A 24,538-nucleotide genomic window follows, 5' to 3' on the forward strand; every position below is an offset into this window, starting at 1 on the left:
CACATCAAAATGGTAGAATTTAGTAAAAGTATGCAAAGAGGACCAAGTTGCTGTTTTGCAAATCTGATCAACCGAAGCTTCATTCTTAAACGTCCAGGAAGTAGAAACTGACCTAGTAGAATGAGCTGTAATCCTTTGAGGCGGAGTGTTACCCGACTCAACATAGGCATGATGAAATAAAGATTTCAACCAAGATGCCAAAGAAATGGCAGAAGCTTTCTGGTCTTTTCTAGAACCGGAAAAGATGACAAATAGACTAGAAGTCTTTCGGAAAGACTTAGTAGCTTCAACATAATAATACAAAGCTCTAACAGCATCCAAAAAATGCAATGATTTCTCCTTAGAATTCATAGGATTAGGACATAATGAAGGAACCACAATTTCTCTACTAATGTTAGAATTCACAACCTTAGGTAAAAAATTCAAAAGAAGTTCGCAGCACCGCCTTATCCTGATGCAAAATCAGAAAAGGAGACTCACAAAAAAGAGTAGATAATTCAGAGATTCTTCTGGCAGAAGAGATGGCCAAAAGAAACAAAACTTTCCAAGAAAGTAATATAACGACCAAAGAATGCATGGGTTCAAAAGGAGAAGCTTGAAGAGCCCCCAGAACCAAATTCAAACTCCAAAGAGGAGAAATTGACTTAATGACAGGTTTTATACAAACCAAAGCTTGTACAAAACAATGAATATCAGGAAGATTAGCAATCCTTCTATGAAAAAGAACAGAAAGAGCAGAGATTTGTCTTTCAAGAAACTTGCGGACAAACCTTTATCTAAACCATCCTGAAGAAATATAAGTCTTCCAGACTCTATAATATATCTCTCTAGATACAGATTTACGAGCCTGTCACATAGTATCAATCACAGAGTCAGAGAAACCTCTTTGACCAAGAATCAAGCGTTCAAACTCCACACCTTAAAAATAAGGTTTTGAGATCCTGATGGAAAAAAGAACCTTGAGACAGAAAGACTGATCTTAACGGAAGAGTCCACAGCTGGCAAGAGGCCATCCGGACAAGATCCGCATACCAAAACCTGTGAGGCCATGCTGGAGCTACCAGCAGGACAAACGAGCATTCCTTTAGAATATTAAGAATACCCTTGGAAGAAGAACTAGAGGCGGAAAGATATAGGCAGGATGACACTTGTAAGGAAGAGATAATGCATCCACTGCCTCCGCCCGAGGATCCCTGGATCCGGACAGATACCAGGGAAGTTTCTTGTTTAGATGAGAAACCATCAGATCTATTTCTGAGAGTTCCCACATTTGAACAATCTGAGGAAATACCTCTGGGTGAAGACCATTCGCCCAGGTGCAACGTTTGGCGACTGAGATAATCCGCTTTCCAATTGTCCATACCTGGGATATGAACCGCAGAGATTAGACAGGAGCTGGATTCCGCCCAAACCAAAATTCGAGATACTTCTTTCATAGCCAGAGGACTGTGAGTCCCTCCTTGATGATTGATGTATGCCACAGTTGTGACATTGTCTATCTGAAAACAAATGAACAACTCTCTCTTCAGAAGAGGCCAAGACTGAAGAGCTCTGAAATTGCACGGAGTTCCAAATATTGATCGGAAATCTCACCTCCTGAGATTCCCAAACCCCTTGTGCCATCAGATACCCCCACACAGCTCCCCAACCTGTAAGACTTGCATCTGTTGAGATTATAGTCCAGGTCGGAAGAACAAAGAAGCCCCCTGAACTAAACGATGGTGATCTGCCCACCATGTCAGAGAGTGTCGTATAATCGGTTTAAAGATATTAATTGAGATATCTTTGAGTAATCCCTGCACCATTGGTTCAGCATACAGAGCTGAAGAGGTCGCATGTGAAAACGAGCAAAGGAGATCGCATTTGATGCGGCAGTCCTAAGACCTAAAATTTCCATGCATAAGGCTACCAAAGGGAATGATTGTGACTGAAGGTTTTGACAAGCTGATATCAATGTTAAACTTCTCTTGTCTGACAAGGACAGAGTCATAGACACTGAATCTATTCTAGAAACCTAAAAAGGTTACACTTGTCTGAGGAATCAATGAACTGATTGGTAAATTGATCCTCCAACCATGAACTTGAAGAAACAACACAAGTCGATTCGTATGAGATTCTTCGAAAATGAGAAGACTGAGCAAGTACCCAGATATTGTCCAATAAGGAAATACCAAAAAACCCTGTTCTCTGATTACAGAAAGAAGGGCACCGAGAACCTTTGAAAAAAATTCTTGGAACTGAGGCTAGGCCAAACGGTAGAGCCACAAAACTGGTAATGCTTGTCTAAAAAGAGAATCTCAGACACAAAAAGTGATCTGGATGAATCGGAATATGTAGATACACATCCTGTAAATCTATTGTAGACATATAATGCCCTTGCTAAACAAAAGGCAGGACAGTCCTACAGTAACCATCTTGAATGTTGGTATCCTTACATAAAGATTCAATATTGATAGATCCGAAACTGGTCTGAAGGAATTGACCTTCTTTAGTACAATGAAGAGATAAAATAAAACCCCAGCCCCTGTTCCAGAACTGGAACTGGCATAATTACTCCAGCCAACTCTAAATCTGAAACATATTTCAGAAATGCTGAGCCTTTGCTGTGTTAACTGGGACACGGGAAAGAAAAAAATCTCTTAGCAGGAGGCCTTAACTGAAGCCAATTCTGTACCTTTCTGAAACAATGTTCTGAAACCAGAAATTGAGAACGGAATTGATCAAAATTTCTTTGAAGAAAACGTAATCTGCCTCATACCAGCTGAGCTGGAATAAGGTCCGCACCTTCATGGGTACTTAGGAGCTGGCTATAGGTTTTCTAAAAGGCTTGGATATATTCCAAACTGGAAATAGTTTCCAAACTGATACCGCTCCTGAGAATGAAGGATCAGGCTTTTGTTCCTTATTGTGAGGAAAGGAACGAAATGATCATTAGACCTAAATTTACCTTAGATTTTTTATCCTTTGGTAAAAAAGTTCCCTTCCTTCCAGAAACAGTTGAAATAATAATTTATTACCCTGGAAAGAAAGGGAAAGCAAAGTTGACTTAGAAGACATATCAGTATTCCAAGTTTAATCCATAAAGCTGTTCTAGCTAAAATAGCTAGAGACATATACCTGACATCAACTCTAATGATATCAAAAGATGGTATCACCAATAAAATTATTAGCATGTTATAGAATAATAATAATGCTATAAAATTATGATCTGTTACTTGTTGCGCTAAAGCTTCTAACCAAAAAGTTGAAGCTGCAGCAACATCCGCTAAAAATATAGCAAGTCTAAGAAGATTACCTGAACATAAGTAAGCTTTTCTTAGAAAGGATTCAATTTTTCCTATCTAAAGGATCCTTAAATGAATTACTATCTGCCGTAGGAATAGTAGCACATTTAGCAGGAGTAGAGACAGCCCCATAACCTTAGGGATTTTGTCCCAAAAAAACTCTAATCTGTCAGATGGCACAGGATATAATTGCTTAAACGTTTAGAAGGAGTAAAATAATTACCCAAATTATTCCATTCCCTGGAAATTACTTCAGAAATAGCATCAGGGAGAGAAAACACTTCTGGAATAACTACAGGAGATTTAAAAACCTTATTTAAACGTTTAGATTTAGAATCAAGAGGACCAGAATCCTCTATTTCTAATGCAATTAATAATTCTTTAAATAAAGAACGAATAAATTCCATCTTGAACAAATACAAAGATTTATCAGCATCAACCTCTGAGACAGAAACCTCTGAACCAGAAGAACCATTATCAGTATCAGAATGATGATGTTCATTTAAAAATTCATCTGAAAAAAGAGAAGTTTTAAAAGACTTTTATGTAAACTAGAAGGAGAAATAACAGACATAGCCTTCTTAATGGATTTAAAAAATAAAATCTCTTATGTTTATCAGGAACACTCTGAAAATTAGATGTTGACGGAACAGCAACAGGTAATGTAACAGTACTAAAGGAAATTTTATCTGCATTAATAAGTTTGTCATGACATGCAATACAAACAACAGCTGGAGAAACAGATACCAAAAATTATAGCAGATACACTTAGCTTGGTAGCTCCAGCAGTAGACAGCGATATTCCTGTAGTATCTTCTGACTCAGATGCAACGTGAGACATCTTGCAATACGTAAGAGAAAAAACAACATATAAAGCAAAATTGATCAAATTCCTTAAATGACAGTTTCAGGAATGGGAAAAAATGCCAAAGAACAAGCTTCTAGCAACCAGAAGCACTGAAAAAATAAGACTTAAATAATGTGGAGACAAAAGCGACGCCCTTATTTTTTAGCGCCAAATAAGACGCCCACATTATTTGGCGCCTAAATGCTTTTGGCGCCAAAAATGACGCCACATCCGGAACGCCGACATTTTTGGCGCAAAATAACGTAAAAAAATGACGCAACTTCCGGCGACACGTATGACGCCGGAAACGGAAAAGAATTTTTGCGCCAAAAAAGTCCGCGCCAAGAATGACGCAATAAAATGAAGCATTTTCAGCCCCCGCGAGCCTAACGGCCCACAGGAAAAACAGAGTCAAATTTTTGAAGGTAAGAAAAAAATGATTAATTCAAATGCATTATCCCAAATATGAAACTGACTGTCTGAAAATAAGGAAAGTTGAACATTCTGAGTCAAGGCAAATAAATGTTTGAATACATATATTTAGAACTTTATAAACAAAGTGCCCAACCATAGCTTAGAGTGTCACAGAAAATAAGATTTACTTACCCCAGGACACTCATCTACATGTTTGTAGAAAGCCAAACCAGTACTGAAACGAGAATCAGCAGAGGTAATGGTATATATAAGAGTATATCGTCGATCTGAAAAGGGAGGTAAGAGATGAATCTCTACGACCGATAACAGAGAACCTATGAAATAGACCCCGTAGAAGGAGATCACTGCATTCAAATAGGCAATACTCTCCTCACATCCCTCTGACATTCACTGCACGCTGAGAGGAAAACCGGGCTCCAACTTGCTGCGGAGCGCATATCAACGTAGGATCTAGCACAAACTTACTTCACCACCTCCATCGGAGGCAAAGTTTGTAAAACTGAATTGTGGGTGTGGTGAGGGGTGTATTTATAAGCATTTTAAGGTTTGGGAAACTTTGCCCCTCCTGGTAGGAATGTATATCCCATACGTCACTAGCTCATGGACTCTTGCTAATTAAATGAAAGAAATTATATTTATCCAAGCAGTGCATGGTGGGAGTTTACACTGGACGCTTGTATTTTTATTTATCGTGTAAGTGCCTATATAGAACATCAACTAGTTACACTTCTTAGAAGCCTTAAAAAAAGAATTGACAGCTCAAATTAATGGTTTATCTATTAAACAAGGAAGGGCCATATGAAACTATCTTGTGGGCCGCAAATGGCCCCAGGGCCTGTACTTTGAGACCACTGCTTTAACCTTTTGCATATTACATCCGATTGGTGGGGAGGATGTCAGAAGTAGATCTTTGCTCAACTCTTTTCTGAGGGAGTCACAGCATCGCACAGCAAACACTCAGGAGTGGGATACTTTGGATGGTTATTTTAACAGGTAGCTACACTGCCCTTTATGTATCAGTCTTAAGTGTAGTTATACTTGAAAATATTGTAACGGTAATAACACCAAAACATGCGCAGAAACACACTCACACACACTTAAACACTCATACTGTAGTTGGTCTCCTCTGTTCCCTTCACAATCTACAATATAACAATTCATTGTTTCTAGAGCACTATAATCGGCATATTAAATATCTGAATATAATATTCTACTTCCTTTGTGTTCATACACACACACAAATATTAGGATTTAATGGATTGGCGTTAGTTTTGATACTGACTTTAGAAGAAGAAAAAATGTGCTATTTAATTTCTAATTTTTTAAAAAAAAAAATTTTTATTGAGGTAAAGTTTTGGCGGACAAACATAGTATTACAGCATTAAATAGGTACATTCCAAGTTAACAGGGTTTATCATATGAGTTACATATTAGAATTGCATATGTAATAAACAATGTCTTCTATTTCCATGACATGGAGCCAATGATATTTACAGTTGCTGTAAGAAGAAGAGAAAAACAATTCAACAGCACGCCAATACAATCTTATCTATCTAAAAAGGCCGCTCTTGGACCTTATACCATGTGTAATAAATGGCGCTTACAGAAGGTTACCTTAACTGGAAGAGACCACTTGTGGATCTCATTGTCTGGACCTCATATTTTAGTTTTATTTTGCTGTATGTTTATAACGAAGGGGGAATAAAGAACTTTCCTTCTGGAAATATTTGTTTACCTGGAGTATCTAGCACATAGGGGCCCCTCTTGAGTTACACTATAAATAACATTTCTTTATCATAAAAGAAAAAAAAAGGGGTTATAAATATGCAGACATATTAAGGCTAGGCTCTTGGGTATATCTATTAAGTAGTTGCATAGTTCAAAATGGTAGTTAGTAGTTTGTATTTAATATGCACATTGTTTTTTGTGAGCTTAGATAGAACAGTGATAGAATAGATAACCTTAACTATTAATTCTATTTTTGGAGCAACTTATAACTTCTAAATTAGGATTGTTAGTGAACCAGCCGTCTCAATAGTAGGATTAGGTGCAATATACCTTCTTATTATTAGATGGTGTTAGGATCACGCCATCCCGGTCGCAGAGAGCGAGACCCCAATACACCATTACAACAAGGAATGGTTTGTACTTTTAAGATTAGCTGGAAACATCAAAATAGGGTAATATTGAGGCGAAATTACTGCTTCTGAATGGTTAAAACTATGCATGGTTGTCATGTGAGTAAGTGGGAGTTAAGTACTCATCTCTTATATTAAACAATTAACTAGTATAAATGTAAAGAAAAACAACAAGAAACAAGGAATTGCATATGTAAAGGAAACCTGTAGGTCATTACTTTAGCTCTTATCATAATCCAATACCTAGAAAAAACAATGTAAATCTGGATAAGTACATTCAATTATCTGCATAACTAGATATAAATAAATATTGCTTTTTATCTTGTGCTTTCAAATGATTATTAGCTAGAAGTCTAGGTCAAGCTAAATTCCCAAATATATGGTAGAGAGTCTGTTTGGCTTTAGGTTTTCAAAAAGGCAGAGATTTTGCGAGGGGTTCACTGTTCGCCTCCTTAATCCATATATATATGTAGTGACCTAACCTACACCGGTCCTTAGCACAGCAATGTGGGACTTGGGGTATATAGGGCCGCAATAGAAGCTTGAGCAAACTTGCCTGTATGTCTGGATATGTCTCCTCATAGCAAGCAGTCGTGCACCAAAGTCCCTTAGCAGGTTATCTTCTAAAATGTACAAAACCGTAGCTAGATTGTGTACCGCGTTAGGTATTTGCCATTCTCCTTGTGATGTCTGCTTAGTGATCTGTGAGATATGGATGACTGTCAGTGGGGTATTGTGCAGGACCTCTTGCTTCTTCTAGGCAGATCGGCTCAGTGACATCGTGCGTGCTGAACATGAGGCGGTAGCATGTTGAGTTGATGTGGTGAGGTTTGACGCGACCAGTTTTTCAAGGTTCTCGGTATCGACCGGTACTAACTCTCTCTCCCGGAGGCATCCATCAATTGGAGGTATGTCAGTCTGCCTCTTCTCTGGAAGGTTACTTTCTGTGATAGGCTCCAGACTAGGCGTCACCATCAGGGCCGCCACTAGAAATTTTGGGGCCCCTGACTTAACCATTGATCAGGGCCCCCCCCCCCCTCCTTTGACATGTGCAATTTTTGACCAAGTGACTAAAACGTATATGCACTTTATTCTTAAGTGTCTATTTAAACTTGGAAATATTGTAAAGGTAGTAACATACACTGAAACAAACACTCACACATAAGAATTCACATATAGGCACTCTAGCAAACACGCAAAGAAACTCAGACACAGACACCCAAACAGACACTTAGCACTTGTTTACATTGACCTGACAAGTAATGAGGTAGACTACAGTTTTGTAAAAAAAAAAAAGGAGATTTAGAAAACAAAATATGGAGTTCTGATTATCTTTTTGTAAAGGAAGATGTCAACTAAATGATGACAACAGCATGCAGTGGCTGAAAGGAAGGGCCCTGAACTGCCTAAACAATAATTTAAAGGTTAAATGGTAGATTGGTGACTTCCGGAATGGTTTCATTAGTCTCAAAGTCTGTAGAAAGATGTGAATAATCAGTAGTAAGGTCAAAATGTCCTAAAAAGGAACAGACAATGGACGCACACACAAACTCAAACTTGCACATACACCCAAGGAAACACCGACAGAGACAGCCTCAGAAAACACACAGACACCCACAGAAAACACATAAAGACATACATACACACCCTCACTGAGACATTCACAGAAAACACACAAAGACATACACACACCCTCACAGAGACACCCACAAAAAATACACACCCTCACAGAGACATCCACAGAAAACACAGACACCCACACCCACCCTCACAGAGGCATCCAGAGAAAATACACAAAGACAAACACACGCCCACCCTCACAGAGACACCCATAGAAAAAGCTCAAAGACATATGCACACACCCTCACAGACAACCACAGAAAATGCACAAAGAAATACACACCCACCCTCACAGAGATACCAACAGAAAAAAATACATACACACTCATAGAGACACAAACCAAAGCACAAAGACATAAACACAGACACCCACAGGAACAATCACAGGAGGAAACATTTATGCACCTTGCATCCCCTAAATCAACAGTGTGTGACATGCATGATAAAAAATGCAGAAATTAAGAGATCACTTTTTAAAGAATCATATTTGTAAATGTGCAAACAAAAATAATTCTGTGAATTCAAAATTGTACATTAATGATCTGGGTAGATGGCTAGATGAAGAAAAGTACTTTTAAAAGGTTGACATATGTTTGTTTGATATTTTCCCCAACCAAGAGCACCACTTCAAATATAGTGTACAAATGTTCCCATCTGCCAGCTGTACTTGTGGATTTTGAAAATGCTGTACTCTATATGGTCTTGGTGGAATCATAAGCTGTGGTACTCATACCATTAGATCTGGTTAAATGCAGGATTTAAGCTTGTTGGTATGCATTTCAAAATTAAGTCAGCTGTACAGTAAACTGAACAGTTTTATGTTAACCTGTCTCATTTCCAACACTGAGCAATCTTAGTCTGAGTATAACATGTTATGCAGATGTAAAAATCTTAGATAAAATTCCTCCTTGTATCGTGAAAGTCCTTGCATAAAGGGGCAGTAAACTGAAATGTAATATATATAATTTGTGTATTGAGGAGGAAACATTTCTGCATGGTTTTAAATATAGAATTTCTACAGCATTGTCAAATCATAAATACACTGCTGCTAAAAAATGTGTTTTCATGGACCCCTGGCCCCACCATACAACTACTACCACACTGAAGGTACAATCTTAAATTGCACAAAGAAATAAAAAAACATTTGCTAAGTAATTCCTACCTCCTCTGTAAATGAAAGTGATCAGCCGTCTGACTCAGGCACACACTCTACAAACAAAGTGCCAAGTCTGTCTCACACTGTGCATAGTGTTTTAGTGCACACTCAGAAATCCTCTCAAATGCTAATACTTTACTCCTTGTAATAACATTTCCATGCTCAATTAGCACCCTGCTGTAGTACCCACTGGTGGCTGCCAAAATGTAAAAAAAAAAAAAAAATTTTTTTTTTTTTTTTTTTTTTTAGTTCTTGCCTCATGGGGCCCCCCTAGCCCATTGGGCCCCTGACAGGAGTCACCCCTGTCACCCCCTGATGGCGGCCCTGGTCACCATATTCACAATGACCATGCTGCTCTGCTGAATTGTGTCACCGCCATTTCTCCAGGCTGCAGCTACTTCTCTCCCAAGCCGTGCAAAGTGTTTATCCAAGATTTTGGTAATCTGCTCAAGCAGAACAGCTCCCCCGGGCTCCATCCGGTATAATTGGTAAATGAATCCCCGCTGAAAGTGGATAGATTTAGTACTCTCCAGGTACCTTTTAACGACAGAGGCCCAAAGGGACTCTGCCGGGGGGTTAGATAGGAGGCCTCGACCTCAGAAAATATCCAGTCAATTGCAGCTGGCCTCGATTCTAATAATGGTTAGTGCTGTTTGATGGGCTTCTTCAGCTGTGTCTCTTGAGATGTGTATGGTTAGGTGATGGTGTGTTTAGAAGTTTATTTCTGGCAGATTAGTTAAGAAGCCTTTGGCAGCTAGCAATTAAGTGACCTGTCATGGCCACTGCCCCAATTTCTAGTTTTTCATTATTATTAAGGTGTGCAATGTCATGGTTAAATTAATTGCCGCACAATTAAAGCATGGTGACTTCTTGATTTGTTTATTAAAACAAAGAGGAAAAGGGGATATATAGTAGATATTCTCAGTGGTACACAGTTTTTTACCTTAAACATACGCACTAAGGATAAGTGCCGATTAGTGATTTAGCGCATGCAGAGACCCCTCTTGCCATTGATTGGCTCATTCGAGGGTATGGTGCAAGTCATATATTTAGTGTTTCTAAAATGCTTTAGCAAACACATATGGCTTAGGGCAATTTGTCAAAAAAATATATACACTGCTGAGACAAACGGAGCATTTTTATTATTTTTATTTCATCCTTTTAAATCTGTTTATGTATTTGTTTTTACCACTACAGCTGTAGTGGATTTTAGTGCATGCACTATAATTTCTCTAAAGTTATTCTTTATAAAACATAAATCTTGGATACTAGGAGATTGAGTATAATAAAAAATGCAGTTACAAACTTTTATTTGTAGGTAAATATTATAGTATAATATTATCAATCCCAATGCAAAAAAATGTCTGTTCTCCCCTCTAAATTTAGTAGCACAACATCAACGTGTTTTATTCAATTTTGGTGCTAGTGGTGAAGTATTCTTTTAGCACAGTATCAATTGCAATTACAAAATATGCAAAATATTGTAGTAGCATTAACTGAGATGGCGGTCAAGTCAGCTGGTTGATAGAGTGTTAGTGATATTATTTTTTCTGGCAGCCAGGTTTCCCGCCTTGCATCTAAAATGTTGGGGCGGGAAACCAGCGGTGTGCAGTAAAAAAGAACCTTCTGGACACTCTCAAAATAAGTTATGTGTGCATACAAATTAGAGTAAACATTGTTTACAAAGTACTGTGCATTATCTCTTCTAAAAAAGAAACTAACCAGATCTATTCAATAATAGCATATGTAGGTATCCACCAATCACCAGCTATATCCAGCTCTTGAACACCAGTGCTACCATACTTGGTTTTTAATTTGTCCTGATATTGATTCTGCTACAGTAAACATAAATAAGCTGTAGGAAGTGTGCCAGGTAATTTATCATTGTGGAATGTGCCAAGTTTTTTTAATTGGAGTATTTAGAATCATGAATATTTGTGTATTGTTGCCTTGGGTATTTGCTGCTCAGAAGGTTGAAAAATGCTAAAACAGAATATTATATGTTTACACTAGAATGTCCCTTTTTATTCATATATAGATTTCTAGGATAAATAAGTTAACAAGGTTTAAACAAACAGGTGTACTATAATTGGAAACTGGAAACCACTTTTCCCCATCAACTGCAATTATTGTTTAGATCATGCTTTAACAATTCTCTGAAATAGCTCACTGGCACTGCAGGTTTTTGTCCCATTCTTATGAATATAGATGACCCATTCACTATCCCTGGGAAGCAATTTCACTGCACATTGAGCAGGTGCCAGAATGAGTAAAGTGCTTTGGAATGCATAGTTTCTGTTTACTAATGTCCCCTTTGTACTTTCAGATGCCAACTCAATTTGTGGAATCCGTATTGGAAGTTCATAGTAAATTTGTCCAACTAGTCAACACGGTGTTGAATGGAGATCAACATTTTATGAGTGCGCTAGACAAGGTATTGCAGTAAAACTCTTGCTTATAGATAATACAAGAATGTTCATTGCTTTTAAGCCTTTATTTCAGAGCTTGGTTATTTACATGTGTGTAATAAAGGCTAATTAGATTTACAATCCCGTCATTTCCGAGAAATGTGCAAATCATGAACAGGTGGCTGGGTTTTAACAAGGTGAATTGACTTAACTTGTCATTTCCTCAATACCGTGTATCTCTTCCAAGAGGTTTTGGCTTCAAACCCTATTCATCTTGTACCTGATAAAATTAATTAAAAGCTTATGAAGTGGAAGAATAGTTTATAGTGTGTGTAATCATGACAAATGATTCTGCGTTCATGAGATAATTAGGCAGTAAAGGGACAATGTTCATTTTTATGAATATAATGATTTAATTTTGTGTTTGAGCACATTCATAGATACACAACACTGTCATTGTTTGAATAATGGCAACCTAACCCCCCCCAAAAAAAAAAACTGGTGCGCTCAATTTACATATGTCTCCCACCTCAATGATGGACCTCCATAAAAACTTAACTGGTCAAATAAAAAATACATAAATAATATAGGCTGCTCCTTTTCAGGCTGTACTTGGAATATATTCACTAGAAAACTGTCATGATTCAGATAGAAAATGCCATTTAAAGAGACTTTTTAGTTCTATTATCAATTTTATGTTGTTCATTTTGTATCCTTTGTTGAAAAGCAATACATAAGTAGGCTCAGGTGCTGAGAGCTGCTTGGTAATCGGTGGCTCTATATATGTGCACAGCTAGGTCCCAGTAATGAATTACTGATCTGGAGCTATGTTAGACTCATTTTCAGGGTATAAACACAGTTATATGTTCTAACTTATTAGAGTACAGGTGGCCCTCGGTTTACAACGGTTCAATTTGCACCGTTTCAGAATAACAACCTTTTTTTCAGTCTTGTGACTGCTATTGAAAAGCATTGAGAAGCAGTGCATTGGTTAAAATAGCCAGTAGGTGGAGCTGTCCGCTTGTGTTGCAGCAAATATATGCAAGCCAAACAAGCTGAAATTAATCAGTTTAACCAGACCTGAGCTATCGAGCAGCTTGCAAAGGAACAAGATCTTTCTGTCTATAAATCAGTCCAGATTGGAATGCATAGAAAGAACTGTTTGCAGAAAAATGCAAGTAAAGTCTGTGTTGTGTGATTATTTTATTAGGTTTATAATGCTGTTTAGCATTTAAAGTCTTCATTTCAAAGCTTTAAAAATAATGTATTAGGTGTTACTTATGCCAATTTTGAGAGGAGCCTCGAACTTAATTCCCTCTTTTCCTTTGACTTAGATTATAAACTGGGTTTCAATTTACAACGGTTTCGATTTACAACCATTCCTTCTGGAACCGAACCCCGGCGTAAACTGAGGGCTACCTGTATTCTCTTTTTGCACTTTTATGTTCCTTTAAATAACAATTTCTGGACCAAACACAATCACATAAGAAATAAGCTTGCATGTTTGTAGCTAAAAGGTCAGGCCGGGATCTTACAGTGTTTAAATTGGTTTGTTACTCTGGTAAAATACAGCGCTGTTATTAGCTGTTGGGTACAGGAACAGGCTCAATCCAAATTTAAATACAATTTGTTCAATAAAAAACATTTATATGCAACAGGTTTCTCAAATATCTACATTTGGGCATTTTTATTAAGGTTTAATGATGCTAAAGCCTGAAAGATTCCAGCCTGCATTGGGAAGTACTAGTGTCTGTAAGTTTCTTGTATCTTATTGTATGTCTTCTAGAAGATACTATTTAACATGACCCCCCCCCCCCCTTTCTTTATAAATGCAGAGATACAACAGCCATATGTAAAATAAAAGAAATAATAACAATTTATAAAATGTCCTGTTTGTAGCAGTTTTGAACTATCCAGTGTATAAGTGTTATGCTATGGTAAAGGCTTAGTCACATTAGGTGAGCTGGTCAGGAGGATGAAATAGTCAGGCATTAGGTAATACCGGTGCTATGATATATTAATAAAATTACTGAAAACACAGATATCATAAACAGCACTCTTGACTGATATCCCTTTTAGAAATTTAAGTTCAGATATGAAACCTTAGTAATTCAATATTTTTATATCTGAGACATCAATCATATTCTAATAAATTAGATAACAACTTCAAAAGACAAGTTTGTACTGTATGAAAATACAAAGAAACCAGCTCCCTAATTTCCTCCTATGGCGACAAGTCATACCACTCCTATTGCAGAGTATAGTATGTGTCCTGTGAGTCAGGTAGGTACAGGAAGCTTCCAGTTCCATTAGACTCGGTAATAGAGCCTATCAGCAAGCTGAACTTGCTTACATATGGTCTCATCACATATGATGTTAAGGCGGCCATTTCCTGGACAGCACGGCCCCTGTGATGGTTATACAGGGCAGTCAGAGGAAGAACCGAAGCGAGGGCCCAATAGAGTCAAGCTCACTAAAACAGGGTGGTGGTCTCAAATGTGGCACCAGCAGTCGCTACAGCAGCCAAACTGGTGCTGTGGAGAACACCAAACTCGTGATCTCCCGCCCCTCAAAGTGGTAATCACTCTCAAGTTAGGCGCAATCGGATCTCAACATTAGGGCTAGGTCCAAATGGAAAGGGGTTTAAACAACAGAACAAAGTGTTGCACAGCAAGCTGGAGGCCGTAGTATGTGGGACGACTTCTGGGCCATAATGTCACTATTTCTGATTGGCTTTAAATAGCCACATTGATGGTAATCTAATGAAAATGCTCCCTGAAATATATTTAGTTTCTATTTGAATAGTATATTGATCATACAAAAACACAATAAATAAAATCTACATTGTGCAATAATTATACATGTATAATCGCCAATGGCTTTCACAGCAGATCTGATATTTTGACTTATACACTTCTTCAAACACTTAAAGTGACAATACTTAGCGTGGACAATATCCAATTAGAGGAAATGGGAGAATACTTGTTCCTCATTAAGTCCTACAGGAGACATGGTGCCAAGATTGTAAATCCACTTGTATTAATGTTTTTTTTTTTTTTTCTCAAAGCTGTTTTTTATTGGGAGAATCATGGAGCATTACAGTAGAAGTTATACATTTGGTGCCATCGTACAAGGTTCGGCAGTTCAAAAAAATAAACAGCTTGTGTTACATACATACAGTTGTTAATTGTGTTCAAAAACTTGTGATATGCTACCATAGCAAAACAATCTATGTGTTGTATCTCCATCCGTCTGTCCCTGCACCTAAACGTTTTGGTCACATCAATCTCCAAATTTTCCATCAATTTTTTTATTTTATTTATTAACTAACCATCCTAAACTTAACAAACTAAACTGGCCTTAACTTGATCCCCCTGTGATCTGACCTGTAGGTATTTGACTCATCTTTCATTAAAGAATACACCAATTCCCTTTTTAGTTGCTCTTTTAAGATATAAGGGGCTGATGCAAATGGTGCCACTACTATCCTTTGCAAGCCGGGAGACAGGGTGAGTATATACTTCTCCCACTTCCTGAAAAATTGTCTGATTCGAATTAACACGTCACCCTTAACATCCGCTTGTTCAATAAATCATTTTCTGGTCAGTGATGTTTTGAGAAGTTGCAATGTTGGGGCCCTGTCGCTCAACCACTGTTTCAAAATTAGTTTCCTAGCTGGTAACAATATATTGTTAACATACTGATATGGCTTGGGCCTTCCTTGCCTCTCATTAATAGTAAAATCCCTTCCTAATCTAACTCAACCTCTATTCCCAGCACCTTCTGCAGCCAGTATTCAATCTGTTTCCAGAACCTCACTATCTTAGGGCAACACCAAAACAAATGCTCATAAGACGGATCCAGGTGTAAACACTTTCAACATATGTTTGCCTCTGGTCTGGTCCACTTAGCCCATTGTCGTGGAGTGATGTATGCCCTATGCAATAATTTGTAATGTGTTTCCCTTATATCTGCCGATATCGTGGCCGCCATAACTCACTCAAAACCACATCTTCCTTTCTCAAGATAAGCTGGTCTCCTCTCCACTGCTGTGTCACCCTAACACTGCGTCTGACTTTGCTGTCATCAGGAGATTGTATTGAAAGGTTATAGAGCTATACCCCTGCTTTGCTAGTGAGTGCAACGTATCCCAGTGGGAAGTGTCTCAGATAGTCTTCTATTCTGATCAGAGAGTTGACATAATGCCTAACTTGTAAGTATGCAAAATATTGCTGCTGTGGTATCTGGTATTTTTCCTTTATCTAGTTGAAAGTCAAAACACATTTATTTACCTTGTCTAATAATTGCCCCACCAGCCTAAGACCCCTCAATTCCCAGGATTAATGTTTTAACCCCTTAATAAACATAGCACTTTTCCATTTTCTGTCCGTTTGGGACCAAGGCTATTTTTACACTTTTGCGGTGTTTGTGTTTAGCTGAAATTTTCCTCTTACTCATTTACTGTACCCACACATATTATATACCGTTTTTCTCGCCATTAAATGAACTTTCAAAATATACCATTATTTTCATCATATCTTATAATTTACTATAAAAGAATTATAAAATATGAGGAAAAAATGGAAAAAAACACACTTTTCTCCAACATAGGTGTGTCCGGTCCACGGCGTCATCCTTACTTGTGGGATATTCTCTTCCCCAACAGGAAATGGCAAAGAGCCCAGCAAAGCTGGTCACATGATCCCTCCTAGGCTCCGCCTACCCCAGTCATTCTCTTTGCCGTTGTACAGGCAACATCTCCACGGAGATGGCTTAGAGTTTTTTAGTGTTTAACTGTAGTTTTTCATTATTCAATCAAGAGTTTGTTATTTTCAAATAGTGCTGGTACGTACTATTTACTCAGAAACAGAAAAGAGATGAAGAATTCTGTTTGTATGAGGAAAATGATTTTAGCAACCGTAACTAAAATCCATGGCTGTTCCACACAGGACTGTTGAGAGCAATTAACTTCAGTTGGGGGAACAGTTTGCAGTCCTTTGCTGCTTGAGGTATGACACATTCTAACAAGACGATGTAATGCTGGAAGCTGTCATTTTCCCTATGGGATCCGGTAAGCCATGTTTATTACGATTGTAAATAAGGGCTTCACAAGGGCTTATTTAGACTGTAGACTTTTTTTGGGCTAAATCGATTGATATTAACACTTATTTAGCCTTGAGGAATCATTTATTCTGGGTATTTTGATATAATAATATCGGCAGGCACTGTTTTAGACACCTTATTCTTTAGGGGCTTTCCCAAAGCATAGGCAGAGTCTCATTTTCGCGCCGGTGTTGCGCACTTGTTTTTGAGAGGCATGGCATGCAGTCGCATGTGAGAGGAGCTCTGATACTTATAAAAGACTTCTGAAGGCGTCATTTGGTATCGTATTCCCCTTTGGGTTTGGTTGGGTCTCAGCAAAGCAGATACCAGGGACTGTAAAGGGGTTAAAGCTTAAAACGGCTCCGGTTCCGTTATTTTAAGGGTTAAAGCTTCCAAAATTGGTGTGCAATATTTTCAAGGCTTTAAGACACTGTGGTGAAAGTTTGGTGAATTTTGAACAATTCCTTCATGTTTTTTCGCAATTGCAGTAATAAAGTGTGTTCAGTTTAAAATTTAAAGTGACAGTAACGGTTTTATTTTAAAACGTTTTTTGTACTTTCTTATCAAGTTTATGCCTGTTTAACATGTCTGAACTACCAGATAGACTGTGTTCTGAATGTGGGGAAGCCAGAATTCCTATTCATTTAAATAAATGTGATTTATGTGATAATGACAATGATGCCCAAGATGATTCCTCAAGTGAGGGGAGTAAGCATGGTACTGCATCATTCCCTCCTTCGTCTACACGAGTCTTGCCCACTCAGGAGGCCCCTAGTACATCTAGCGCGCCAATACTCCTTACTATGCAACAATTAACGGCTGTAATGGATAATTCTGTCAAAAACATTTTAGCCAAAATGAACCCTTGTCAGCGTAAGCGTGGATGCTCTGTTTTAGTTACTGAAGAGCATGACGACGCTGATATTAATATCTCTGAAGGGCCCCTAACCCAATCTGAGGGGGCCAGGGAGGTTTTGTCTGAGGGAGAAATTACTGATTTAGGGAACATTTCTCAGCAGGCTGAATCTGATGTGATTACATTTAAATTTAAATTGGAACATCTCCGCATTTTGCTTAAGGAGGTATTATCCACTCTGGATGATTGTGAAAATTTGGTCATCCCAGAGAAACTATGTAAAATGGACAAGTTCCTAGAGGTGCCGGGGCTCCCAGAAGCTTTTCCTATACCCAAGCGGGTGGCGGACATTGTTAATAAAGAATGGGAAAGGCCCGGTATTCCTTTCGTCCCTCCCCCCATATTTAAAAAATTGTTTCCTATGGTCGACCCCAGAAAGGACTTATGGCAGTCAGTCCCCAAGGTCGAGGGAGCGGTTTCTACTTTAAACAAACGCACCACTATTCCCATAGAGGATAGCTGTGCTTTCAAAGATCCTATGGATAAAAAATTAGAAGGTTTGCTTAAAAAGATGTTTGTTCAGCAGGGTTACCTTCTACAACCCATTTCATGCATTGTCCCTGTCACTACAGCCGCATATTTCTGGTTTGATGAACTGATTAAGGTGCTCGATAGTGACTCTCCTCCTTATGAGGAGATTATGGACAGAATCAATGCTCTCAAATTGGCTAATTCTTTCACTCTAGACGCCTCTTTGCAATTGGCTAAGTTAGCGGCTAAGAATTCTGGGTTTGCTATTGTGGCGCGCAGAGCGCTTTGGTTGAAGTCTTGGTCGGCTGATGCGTCTTCCAAGAACAAGCTACTAAACATTCCTTTCAAGGGGAAAACGCTGTTTGGTCCTGACTTGAAAGAGATTATCTCTGATATCACTGGGGGTAAGGGCCACGCCCTTCCTCAGGATCGGCCTTTCAAGGCAAAAAATAGACCTAATTTTCGTCCCTTTCGTAAAAACGGACCAGCCCAAGGTGCTACGTCCTCTAAACAAGAGGGTAATACTTCTCAGGCCAAGCCAGCTTGGAGACCAATGCAAGGCTGGAACAAGGGAAAGCAGGCCAAGAAACCTGCCACTGCTACCAAGACAGCATGAAATATTGGCCCCCGATCCGGGACCGGATCTGGTGGGGGGCAGACTCTCTCTCTTCGCTCAGGCTTGGGCAAGAGATGTTCTGGATCCTTGGGCGCTAGAAATAGTCTCCCAGGGTTATCTTCTGGAATTCAAGGGACTTCCCCCAAGGGGGAGGTTCCACAGGTCTCAGTTGTCTTCAGACCACATAAAAAGACAGGCGTTCTTACATTGTGTAGAAGACCTGTTAAAAATGGGAGTGATTCATCCTGTTCCATTAAGAGAACAAGGGATGGGGTTCTACTCCAATCTGTTCATAGTTCCCAAAAAAGAGGGAACGTTCAGACCAATCCTAGATCTCAAGATCTTAAACAAATTTCTCAAGGTCCCATCGTTCAAGATGGAAACCATTCGAACTATCCTTCCTTCCATCCAGGAAGGTCAATTCATGACCACGGTGGATTTAAAGGATGCGTATCTACATATTCCTATCCACAAGGAACATCATCGGTTCCTAAGGTTTGCATTCCTGGACAAACATTACCAGTTCGTGGCGCTTCCTTTCGGATTAGCCACTGCTCCAAGGATTTTCACAAAGGTACTAGGGTCCCTTCTAGCGGTGCTAAGACCAAGGGGCATTGCAGTAGTACCCTACCTGGACGACATTCTGATTCAAGCGTCGTCCCTCCCGCGAGCAAAGGCTCACACGGACATCGTCCTGGCCTTTCTCAGATCTCACGGCTGGAAAGTGAACGTGGAAAAGAGTTCTCTATCCCCGTCAACAAGGGTTCCCTTCTTGGGAACAATTATAGATTCCTCAGAAATGAGGATTTTTCTAACAGAGGCCAGAATAACAAAGCTTCTGGACTCTTGTCGGATACTTCATTCCGTTCCTCTTCCTTCCGTAGCTCAGTGCATGGAAGTGATCGGGTTGATGGTAGCGGCAATGGACATAGTTCCTTTTGCGCGCATTCATCTAAGACCATTACAACTGTGCATGCTCAGTCAGTGGAATGGGGACTATACAGACTTGTCTCCAAAGATACAAGTAAATCAGAGGACCAGAGACTCACTCCGTTGGTGGCTGTCCCTGGACAACCTGTCACAAGGGATGACATTCCGCAGACCAGAGTGGGTCATTGTCACGACCGACGCCAGTCTGACGGGCTGGGGCGCGGTCTGGGGATCCCTGAAAGCTCAGGGTCTTTGGTCTCGGGAAGAATCTCTTCTACCGATAAATATTCTGGAACTGAGAGCGATATTCAATGCTCTCAAGGCTTGGCCTCAGCTAGCGAGGACCAAGTTCATACGGTTTCAATCAGACAACATGACGACTGTTGCGTACATCAACCATCAGGGGGGAACAAGGAGTTCCCTAGCGATGGAGGAAGTGACCAAGATTGTTCTATGGGCGGAGTCTCACTCCTGCCACCTGTCTGCTATCCACATCCCGGGAGTGGAAAATTGGGAAGCGGATTTTCTGAGTCGTCAGACATTGCATCCGGGGGAGTGGGAACTCCATCCGGAAATCTTTGCCCTAGTCACTCAGCTGTGGGGCATTCCAGACATGGATCTAATGGCCTCTCGTCAGAACTTCAAAGTTCCCTGTTACGGGTCCAGATCCAGGGATCCCAAGGCGGCTCTAGTGGATGCACTAGTAGCACCTTGGACCTTCAAACTAGCTTATGTGTTTCCGCCGTTTCCTCTCATTCCCAGGCTGGTAGCCAGGATCAATCAGGAGAGGGCGTCGGTGATCTTGATAGCTCCTGCGTGGCCACGCAGGACTTGGTATGCAGATCTGGTGAATATGTCATCGGCTCCACCTTGGAAGCTACCTTTGAGACGAGACCTTCTTGTTCAGGGTCCGTTCGAACATCCGAATCTGGTTTCACTCCAGCTGACTGCCTGGAGATTGAACGCTTGATTTTATCGAAGCGAGGTTTCTCAGATTCTGTTATCGATACTCTTGTTCAGGCCAGAAAGCCTGTAACTAGAAAGATTTACCACAAAATTTGGAAAAAATATATCCGTTGGTGTGAATCTAAAGGATTCCCTTGGGACAAGGTTAAGATTCCTAGGATTCTATCCTTCCTTCAAGAAGGATTGGAAAAAGGATTATCGGCAAGTTCCCTGAAGGGACAGATTTCTGCCTTGTCGGTGTTACTTCACAAAAAGCTGGCAGCTGTGCCAGATGTTCAAGCCTTTGTTCAGGCTTTGGTTAGAATTAAGCCTGTTTACAAACCTTTGACTCCTCCTTGGAGTCTCAATTTAGTTCTTTCAGTTCTTCAGGGGGTTCCGTTTGAACCCTTACATTCCGTTGATATTAAGTTATTATCTTGGAAAGTTTTGTTTTTAGTTGCAATTTCTTCTGCTAGAAGAGTTTCAGAATTATCTGCTCTGCAGTGTTCCCCTCCTTATCTGGTGTTCCATGCAGATAAGGTGGTTTTACGTACTAAACCTGGTTTTCTTCCGAAAGTTGTTTCTAACAAAAACATTAACCAGGAGATTATCGTGCCTTCTCTGTGTCCGAAACCAGTTTCAAAGAAGGAACGTTTGTTGCACAATTTGGATGTTGTTCGCGCTCTAAAATTCTATTTAGATGCTACAAAGGATTTTAGACAAACATCTTCCTTGTTTGTTGTTTATTCAGGTAAAAGGAGAGGTCAAAAAGCAACTTCTACCTCTCTCTCTTTTTGGATTAAAAGCATCATCAGATTGGCTTACGAGACTGCCGGACGGCAGCCTCCCGAAAGAATCACAGCTCATTCCACTAGGGCTGTGGCTTCCACATGGGCCTTCAAGAACGAGGCTTCTGTTGATCAGATATGTAGGGCAGCGACTTGGTCTTCACTGCACACTTTTACCAAATTTTACAAGTTTGATACTTTTGCTTCTTCTGAGGCTATTTTTGGGAGAAAGGTTTTGCAAGCCGTGGTGCCTTCCATTTAGGTGACCTGATTTGCTCCCTCCCTTCATCCGTGTCCTAAAGCTTTGGTATTGGTTCCCACAAGTAAGGATGACGCCGTGGACCGGACACACCTATGTTGGAGAAAACAGAATTTATGTTTACCTGATAAATTTCTTTCTCCAACGGTGTGTCCGGTCCACGGCCCGCCCGGGTTTTTTTAATCAGGTCTGATAATTTATTTTCTTTAACTACAGTCACCACGGTACCATATGGTTTCTCCTATGCTAATATTCCTCCTTAACGTCGGTCGAATGACTGGGGTAGGCGGAGCCTAGGAGGGATCATGTGACCAGCTTTGCTGGGCTCTTTGCCATTTCCTGTTGGGGAAGAGAATATCCCACAAGTAAGGATGACGCCGTGGACCGGACACACCGTTGGAGAAAGAAATTTATCAGGTAAACATAAATTCTGTTTTTCTAACTTTGACCCCCAAAACCTGTTACACATCTACAACCACCAAAAAACACCCATGCTAAATAGTTTCTAAATTTTGTCCTGAGTTTAGAAATACCCAATGTTTACATTTTCTTTTTTTGCAAGTTATAGGGCAATAAATACAAGTAGCACTTTGCCATTTCCAAACCACTTTTTTTTCAAAATTAGCGCTAGTTACATTAAAACACTGATATCTGTCAGGAATACCTGAATATCCCTTGACATGTATATATATTTTTTTAGAAGACATCCCAAAGTATTGATCTAGGCCCATTTTGGTATATTTCATGCCACCATTTCACCGCCGAATGCGATCAAATAAACATTTTTTTCACTTTTTCACAAATTTTTTCACAAACTTTAGGTTTTTCACTGAAATTATTTACAAACAACTCATTAAATTATGGCATAAATGGTTGTAAATGCTTCACTGGGATCCCCTTTGTTCATAAATAGCAGACATATATGGCTTTGGCTTTGCTTTTTGGTAATTAGAAGGCTGCTAAATGCCACTGCGCACCACACATGTATTATGCCCAGCAATGAATGGGTTAATTAAGGAGCATGTAGGGAGCTTCTAGGGTTAATTTTAGCTCTAGTGTAGTGTAGTAGACAACCGCAAGTATTGATCTAGGCCCATTTTGGTATATTTCATGCCACCATTTCACCGCCAAAAGCAATCAAATAAAAAAAAAATTGTTCACTTTTTCAAACTTTAGGTTTCTCACTAAAATTATTTACAAACAGCTTGTGCAATTATGGCACAAATGGTTGTAAATGCTTCTCTGGGATCCCCTTTGTTCAGAAATAGCAGACATATATGGCTTTGGCGTTGCTTTTTGGTAATTAGAAGGCCGCTAAATGCTGCTGCGCATCACATGTGTATTATGGCCAGCAGTGAATGGGTTAATTAGGTAGTTTGTAGGGAGCTTGCAGGTTTAATTTTAGCTTTAGTGTAGAGATCAGACTCCCACCTGACACATGCCACCCCCTGATCCCTCCCAAACAGCTCTCTTCCCTCCCCCACCCCACAATTGTCCCCGCCATCTTAAGTACTGGCAGAAAGTCTGCCAGTACTAAAATAAAAGGTATTAAAAAAAAAATACATTTTTTTTAGCATATTTACATATGCTGCTATGTAGGGTCCCCCCTTAGCCCCCAACCTCCCTGATCCCCCCAAAATAGCTCCCTAACCCTCCCCCTCTGCCTTATTGGGGCCATCTTGGGTACTGGCAGCTGTCTGCCAGTACCCAGTTTGCAAATAAAAATGTTTTTTTTATTATTTGTTATTTGTTTCTGTAGTGTAGCTTCCCCCCCCCCCCACAGTCCAATATCCCACCAGCCAAACCGATCACTAAATAAATATAACTACCCCTTTGATCCCCACTTCTAACTAAAAATTTTCTGTAGTGTAGTGGTTCCCACCCGCTCCCTCCCCGTGCACGCGCCCGACCGGCCTCCCCGTGCACGTGCGCGCGTCCGTGCGCGCCCCCCCCCCCCCGGTCGTCCCCGCCCCCCTATGCATCACAAAGGCCATCGATGGCTGCCACCCGCCTCCCACACCGGCTCCCACCCACCAACGAACTTAGCCGTTAATGTCCGGTGCAGAGAGGGCCACAGAGTGGCTCTCTCTGCACCGGATGGCTAAAAATGGTTATTGCAGGATGCCTCGATATCGAGGCATCACTGCAATAACCGGAAAGCAGCTGGAAGCGAGCAGGATCGCTTCCAGCTGCTTTCCACACCGAGGACGTGCAGGGTACGTCGTCAGGCGTTAACTGCCTTTTTTTTGAGGACGTACCCTGCACGTCCTCGGTCGTTAAGGGGTTAATAGGACATTGTCCAAATCCCCCCCCCCCCACACACACGTATACCTTGATTGCCTGTTTCAACTCCTATCAATCTGGAGGATTTTGGATATTAATTATGGCACCCCATTAGGGGGCTAGCTATACTGTAGGAGTCATTTTAATGTTCAATATCTTGTAGATGTTCTAAAGTTCTGTCACATAGTGTCCGTGTAGTTTTGCCCACATAGAATTTGGGGCAGCTGTGCCGTTCCAAATAGATAACTCATTCCGTAAGGCATGCGATTTTTAGATCTGATCGTATACATCTTCCTATTTCTGTCATATTTTTGATAAATTTCTAACATATAAATAAAT

General features: G+C 40.0%; 1 protein-coding gene across 1 annotated transcript in view; it reads left to right on the forward strand.

Moving 5' to 3' along the window:
* Positions 1-24,538, forward strand: part of CUL2 (cullin 2) — a 284,056-nt gene that overhangs the window by 166,047 nt on the left and 93,471 nt on the right. Inside the window, exon 11 of the mRNA XM_053713847.1 lies at positions 11,807-11,914. Coding sequence (XP_053569822.1) covers positions 11,807-11,914 — 108 coding nt within the window. The remainder of the gene's footprint in view (positions 1-11,806; positions 11,915-24,538) is intronic.

This window comes from Bombina bombina, chromosome 5 (genome assembly GCF_027579735.1).
Source record: "Bombina bombina isolate aBomBom1 chromosome 5, aBomBom1.pri, whole genome shotgun sequence".
Classification (NCBI taxonomy): domain Eukaryota; kingdom Metazoa; phylum Chordata; class Amphibia; order Anura; family Bombinatoridae; genus Bombina; species Bombina bombina.